Source organism: Dermochelys coriacea, chromosome 1, assembly GCF_009764565.3.
Source record: "Dermochelys coriacea isolate rDerCor1 chromosome 1, rDerCor1.pri.v4, whole genome shotgun sequence".
Classification (NCBI taxonomy): domain Eukaryota; kingdom Metazoa; phylum Chordata; order Testudines; family Dermochelyidae; genus Dermochelys; species Dermochelys coriacea.
The window spans coordinates 51358871-51366273 of NC_050068.2; the positions used below are offsets into that span (position 1 = coordinate 51358871).

Sequence of the window (7403 nt, forward strand, 5' to 3'; positions counted from 1 at the left end):
TGGCTCCATCAGCAGGCTGGCAGCTCTGACGAAAGCAGCCTGCTGCTAGCTGTTAGTGCCAGTCAGCGGGCTGTTCTGGTGCCACAGTGGCCTCTGGTGGGTGAGAGGCAGAACTGCAGCACTTCTTGCACAGAACGTATTTTCTGCACGAAAAATAATTCTGCATTCAGCAAGAAGTCTGCACGTGTGCAATGGCACACAATTCCCCCAGGAGTAATATTTGCTGACAGCAGAAGGCTGGTGAGGCTCAGGAATCTGGGATTCCATTCCAGACTCTGGAGGGGAGTGTGTTCTAGTGGGCACAAAGTCATCTGCCAATTTTCCTCAAGCTTCACCCTTTCTGCCCCAGGCCCTCCAATGGCTTCTTGTCCCACTCCCATTCGCCTCACCTAGACATTCAGTCTCCTCTCCTCGGACTGCTCATCCCTCTTTTAGTCTCCTTGCCCAGCAAATCTTAGTTTCACCTCTCCAGACTTCCCATCCCAGTCCCAGCCTCCTCGCCCACTACTCCCAATTCCACTCCTCCCACTCTTTGCCCAGAGCGTCCCAGTCTGCTTCCTAAAGCCTCATTCAGTATTAGTCTCTTCCAACCTAATGACTCCCAAGTCCTCCCACACTTCTCTTCCTATCTCCCAGTTTCATTGGTCAGCCAGTTCTGGTCTCATTCCACCTCAACTCTCTCTACCACAAAAGTCTCCAGCTTCTTACCCGCAGGCTCTGTGTCCCATCTACTTCCCCCAGACCCTCTGTGGCTCTTGTCCTCTCTGCATGCATATTAGGCAGCTTCCTTCTCCAGGCTACCTGGGCCCAGCCAGTAGGTCACTCAGAGCACAGACAAAACAAGGCTCCGGGCTCTCAACCAAAGTACCTAGACCCAGCACAGTCTACAGCAACCCAGAGCTGTAAGTGTGGGGAACATCCTGTTCAGCCACACACTGGAGCATGCCCAGCACAGATAGAATCTTTGGGGAATTTAGCTGCTAAAATCTATGAGCATGTACATATTTTTCCAATGCTTGGAACTTGGTCAAATGTATGTGAACTTCATGGGGCTGGCAAGAGACACATTCCTAGTATGAAGGCCACCCCGGCCAAATGTCAAGCTCCTGCTTCAAAGCAGGCAGGTGCTAGAGCAGTGGCTCCCAAGCTTTAACAGCCCGCGAACCCCTTTCACTAAATTGTGAAATCTCGTGAACCCCCTCCTAAAAATGAATATTTCCAGGGATTTAAGTTTAAATTTCCTCCGCACTCCGTGAGGTTCCGGCTGCTGGACCCCGTTGACCGCCCCGGTCAACTGAGCTCCACTGAGCTTGGGCTGCAGGTCATGCTGACCGCCGGGGCTCGGGCTGCCAGCCCTGTACAGAGCACTGGGATTCGGGCGGCCGGCTCCCCCATGACGGGGGCAGGGCTCAGCCTGCCAGCCCAAACTGCCCAGCCCCACTCTCCCTGGGGTGCGGGCTGCTAGCCCCATGCACAGCGCTAGGGTTCAGGTGGCTGGCTCCCCCGCTGATGGGGGCAGGGCTCGGGCTGCCAGCCCCAACTGCCCTGCCCCGCTCTCCCTGGGGCTCAGACTTTCTGCCCTGCAACCAGTCCTACCTGCTGCCTCCAATGCCTGGGGTCCTCTGGCCACCAATAGTGAAATTTTTCTGGCAAACCCCCAGGGGTTCGTGAACCCCAGTTTGGGAACCACTGCACGAGAGCATCTCAAAGAAAAGGTTGTGAGGACACTGCAGCAAGAGAAAACGTATTTCCTTAGCCTCATTCTCTGAAACAGCTGGAGCTCCTTGGCTGACCTTTTCCCCAATCAACTCAGCCCCAGGCCGACGCCAGCCTGGAGAAGTTCAGCCCCAGTGCTTAGGGGATGGCAAAGCGATAAGCACCTGACAGCAGGGAGCCTTTCCCTGCACCGCTCTGGGAAGGGAACTCACTTCATCTGCCTCTCCTGCCCCAGCTCCAGCCGGAGCTGCTCAGAGCCCCGGGCGCTGGACTCCCCGCCTTCTGCCATCGCTTCCCGCAGCAGCCTCGAGACCCTGCCTGCCGGCCCCGGGCCCGGGCCGTGCGCGCGCTCATCTCCTTGGAGAGGAGGGAGGATCGAGGGGCGGGGGAAGGAGAAAGGGGAGCAGCCACGCGAGCCACAGCCCAAAGGGCCCATCCCGCACACGTGACAGCAACCTCAGCGCCGCTCTAGGAGGGGGCCGGTCCCATGAGTCGCGCGCGGTCACCTGACGGCGGGCGGGAAGGCGCGCGCGCGCGACTCAGTTCAGCCCCTTCTGTGAGGGTCGCGCTGGGCGCATGAGCATGAGGCTGAGCATGGCTGCGCGCGCGCCGCAGGGTCCCGCCTCGGACGCGGCATACGGGCGCGTGGCGGCTGCGCTAGGTAACGGGAGGGGCCGCCGCTCTGCGCCGCCCCGCCAGGTTCATGCCCCCGGCGAGGCGCGGCCGCCGGTCGCGGTGTCGTTCCCGGGAGGCCGCGGCCTGCTCTGGTCCCTCGGGCGAGCCCCGCGCGTGGGGCAGCGCCCCGGTCTGCCAGGCCCGCCGCGCCTTGCCCCGGCACCCCGGCCTGCCAGGCCCGCCGCGCCTTGCCCCGGCACCCCGGCTGCGGGGCCGCTCACCGAGGGGACGTCCCGGGAGCGCTGCGGGGGGCTGGGTAGGGCTCCAGGGCCCGGCCACGCTCCCGTCAGAGCGGCCTCCCGCGGGGTTAAGCGACGCGGGCACCGTGTTGGTTTGGCGGTGCGCCTGCAGCCCGACGCCCAGGGCAGGGGCCTGGGGCGAAGCAGTGGCACAGATTGGCTGACTGAAGTGAGGGCTTGGCTACACTTGCAGATGTAGAGGGCCGGGAGTTAAACCAGCCCTCGGAGCCTGCAGCAGAGAAGGCGCTGCCCTGTGTTCACACTGTTAGCTGTGAGCGCACGGGCGTGGCCACATGAGCAGCTCTTGCATCGCCGCAAGGAGCAGCGCATTGTAGCTAGCCCAGTGTGCAAGTGGCTGCAGCCTGCTTTTTAAATGGGGGGTGTGGAGTGTGACAGGGAACGTGTCGTGTATGTAGGGGGAGAGGCTGTGTTTTGGGGGGCAGAGAGCGTGTCAATATGCTGTCTTGTAAGTTCGGACAGCGGGGGAGGGAAGGGGGAAACCCCATCAGCCCCCACCCCAGCCCTTCTCTCCCTCTTTCTCTCTCACACACACCCACCTGCCTGCCTCTGCCCTAGCAGCATTCCACAGTAATGGTTTGCTTTGTGTCCTGGAGCAGATAAGCATGCTGGCTGTCAGAAATGGAGCTTTGAAAGGGGATATCTACATGCCTGCAGCCAAGTTCAAAACAATGAGAAGAGTGGCCACTTAACTTCAGGGGATTATGGGATGTTTCCCGAGGCCAATCACAGCGCAGTAATGCAACACGTCAGCCACACTGACACCCGGGCATTTCAGCTGGGGCACAGCAAGCTTTATGCTTCTTGTGGAGGTGGATTACCAGGAGCACGCCAGCTGCAGAGTCCAGGCACTCTACGTGTCTTGCCAGTGTGGACACCTCAGAAGTTAGAGCGCCCGGGGCTGATTTAATACTCTAACTTGCAAGTGTAGCCAAGGCCTGAGTCAACTACCACATGGGTAACTTCCTGGTTCAAGCCAAATAGATTCATGTGACTAAGGGGCTGCAACAGTTTAAGTAAAATGCCGAGAGAAGCTTTGCAACCAGTTCCTGCCTCTGTGGGAGTCAGCAGAGTGCGACAGTACCAAGTATCCTGCACCATATGGGAATTTTAAACTTCCCATCGAAGCTTAACCTGTCATGGTACAGGTTAGACAGTACTTTTTCCATGGCACAAATGGACCCTTCCTCTCCTACAGTTATAGACTAGAAGAGGTTAGGGTTAGGGACTATGCAGAGTGCAATAGAAGGGAGGTGAGCTCTGCTGCCAGCCAAATATGTTCTAGTAATTCCTCCTTAGCTGTTCTGTTTAGTACTGTTGCCACAGAGATGGGATGATTTTAAAAGAGTACAATGTGAGGTCAGGTTTGAAGGCACCAAACAGAATGAAGCACTGCATTTTACTCCGCAGACTTGTTTATGGTATGAAAACTTGACTAACTTATTTTGCAAATAAATGTAAGCTATTACAGTGTTTGCTTAGCTATTGCTTTAATGGCCACATATTTGATGCCTTGCCTACTTTGTTTTGTTTAGAGAAACTCACAAAGGAAGCAGACAGCTTGGCAGAATACCAGCAACTAATGAAAAAGCATGATATAGCTTTGACCCAGTTAAACAAGAGTTTTGACCAGGTAGGATAAGCTAACTGTTGTCTAAACCACCTTTATGTGTGAACTGTTGTAGTAGACATGTAATAAATTTTTAGCCTTTTGTTTAATTATTTAGCCTTACAGAAACAATTAACATTTAAGATTGCCCTAAAGAACAGACAGAGACTGTTGCTGTGTTGCATGGAGAGGGCCTCGCACAGTGGACCTTGATGCTTAGTTGAGGCCAGTAGACACTACTGCAATACCAATATTAATAATCAGCACTGTATAAAGTGGCACTAGAGAGTCTGAGGGCTTGTCTATACTTACCAGGGGATTGACGAATGACTATTGATGCACTGGCAGTCGATTTAGCGGGTCTAATGAAGACCCGCTAAATTGACCGCAGATCACTCTCCTGTTGACTCCTGTACTCCACCTGAATGATAAGCGCAAGGGGAGTTGATGGGAGAACATCTCCTGTCGACATAGCATAGTATGGTGAGTAGATCTAAATAAGTCGACTTACATAGCTGAAGTTGCATAACTTAGCTCGATCTTCCCCTAAGGCCTTGTCTACACTAAAGAGAAAAGTCGATCTAAGCTACCCAATTTGAGTTATTTGAAAAGCGTAACTCAAATTCATGCAACTTAGATCTACATAGTACAGGGTCCACACTACGTGATGTCGACAGGAGATGATCTCCCGTCGACTCCCCTTACTCTTCTCGATCCAGTGGAGTACAGGAGTTGATGGGAGAGTGGTCTGCAGTTGATTTAGCGGGTTTTCACTAAACCCACTAAATTGACTGCTGCTGTATTGATTGCTCCTCATCGATTCCCTAGTAAGTGTAGACAAGCTCTAATTCGTTAAACCAATCAGGACTGAAAAGCCCAAAACAGCTAACATTAACAGCCACTGGTCTAATCTGATATGTATTATGTAGTATTTTTAAAAATTGTACTGGATTCACAATTAAAAACATCGGATATGGCTTTAGATCACACAAGCATTTTTGCTTTGGCTCTTGGTTCTTTTTGCCAAGCGGCTGCAGGCATAATTCCCTCTTATGCTGTACAAGAACGAGATTCTCTTTTATGTGTATTGTGGTAGTTCCTGTAATAAGTGAAGGGCTGTCAGTGTGGCACAGACTGCTCCTAAACAGCTAACACTCTAAAAGTGACAACAGAAAAATAAAAGCAATGTTTTCAATGAATACAAGCTGGTCTTGTACCCAAATCACTGTTACTTGGATCTTGGAATTGAAAATCAGTTAATTTGGTGAAAACATCTGGGCAGGAGGTGGTTTTGACAGTGTTAGTAAGTTATAATTGATATTCTCATCGGTGAATGATCTGAGATGCAAATGAATTGCAGAACTGTCTAAAATCCTCAATCAGTAACAAATTTAGGCAAATTGTATGGTAACTGCATTTAGAAATAGTTGCTCCTGCTATCATGCATTGAGAATTCATTGAACACTAGATTTTTAAATTGGAGAGAACACTGGAGAAAAATCAGTTTAAGTATGACTAGTAATGACTCAGGCCTAATTAATTGTGTCAGGATTCACTATAGCAGAGACCTTACAGGGCGGCAGTCTAAAAGGAAGAGGCAGACTCAAACCAGCTAATATGAGAAATATGGCAATATGATGAACTACTAAGCTAAATATAGTACTTTATTATTTTGAAAGGGACTACATCTTCTAACATACCTAGGGCCCTACCAAATTCATGGCTATGAAAAATGGGTCATAGACTGTGAAATCTGGCTATTGTAGGGGAGACCAGATTGCAGAGTTGGGTGGGAGTTGCTGGTTGGGAGACTAGCCTTGAAGGCAGCGGCAGCAGCACAGAAGCGAGGTGGCCTGGTATGGGCAGGGGTTGTCACTTTGAGGTGTGAGGCAGGGCTGACCTTATAGGTAAGCAAGTGGGCAACTGCCTAGGGCCCTGTGCTCACCCTCCACCACATACAGCCAGACCAAGGCCCCTTTACCTCCCCAGTGCCAGGCTCCAGTTGCTAGTCCTGGGGAGGGACAGAACTGTCTCTGCCCATGCCACTCCTGAGGCTGGATCAGACATCTCTGGGAACCTCCCCTGGCTGCAGGAAGCTCCAGAGCTGCTGGCTGGGAGTCTGGCTCTGAAGGCAGCGTTGTTGCCAGCAAAAGTGAGTATGGCATGGCATTGCCATCCTTACTTCTGCATTGCTGCAGGTGATGATGCTGTCTTCAGAGTTGGCTGTCTGCTCGCTGCTGAAGGCAGCAGCACAGAAGAGTGGCATTACTGTGCACCCGCCCCCCCCGCACCGTTGCTTTGGGTTGAGAACCCCCATGGTTACAATACTGTGAAATTTCAGATTTCACTATCTGAAATTGAAATTTACAAGTTTTAAAATCCTCTGATTGTGAAATTGACCAAAATGGACTGTGAATGTGGTAGGACCCTACTTGTACCCATTAGTATTAAAGATAGGAATCTTAATCATACAAGGTAAAGATACCAGGCTAGCTCTGAAAGAGAAAACTTGTAAATTATGCTTCCAGCTTACCTGGGGTATGGGAAGAAAATGAATGAAGCTATACAGAGAATTGAATCTAAAAATTAGGGTACAATCCTGTTCCAGGTGTCCCTAAACTGCCAACTACCAGAAGTTGTGACTGGATGAAAGGGATGGATCACTTGAAATTGCCTTGTTCTGTTCATTCCTTTGAAGCATGTGGTACTGACTACTGTCAAGAGAGGTCATTACTTGGCTAAATGGACCATTGGTCAGAGGCAGTATGGCTGTTTTTATACTACTGCTTGAGAACATTTTGGGTTATGGCATAAGCTCAAAGGAATATCCTGTTCTCCTTTCTGAGTATTACAGGATTGGCAATTTGAATAAATATTTTGCCTGCTCCTGAAGCAGCAAATAGTAGGTAGAGACAGAAGCAGGTTACAAGACTAAGGCCTAGTCTCCACTAGAAAGGATCAATCAATATAGCTATATAGGTAAGTAACCCCTTTTAGTGGAGGCATCACTTTGTTCACTGGACCAGTATAAGGTAACTAGCCACAAAAATCACTTTCGTCTGTACAACTGCATCTAGACCAGGGTATTTGCCAGTATAGAAATTTTGCCAAAACACTCCCATACCCTACTAGACATTGCTATACCA

General features: G+C 51.1%; 1 protein-coding gene across 3 annotated transcripts in view; it reads right to left on the bottom strand.

The window, feature by feature from the left end:
* Window positions 1-2176, bottom strand: part of LOC119854301 (coiled-coil domain-containing protein 169-like) — a 39778-nt gene extending 37602 nt beyond the window's left edge. The window contains exon 1 of one of the 3 annotated variants that reach the window (XM_043504408.1): window positions 1929-2176. In XM_043504408.1, the coding sequence (XP_043360343.1) occupies window positions 1929-2152 (224 nt within the window). In that variant the 5' untranslated portion in view covers window positions 2153-2176. The remainder of the gene's footprint in view (window positions 1-1928) is intronic. The other 2 variants (XM_038398357.2, XM_038398348.2) reach the window with 2 other exon arrangements.
* Between the last annotated feature and the right edge of the window lie 5227 nt (window positions 2177-7403).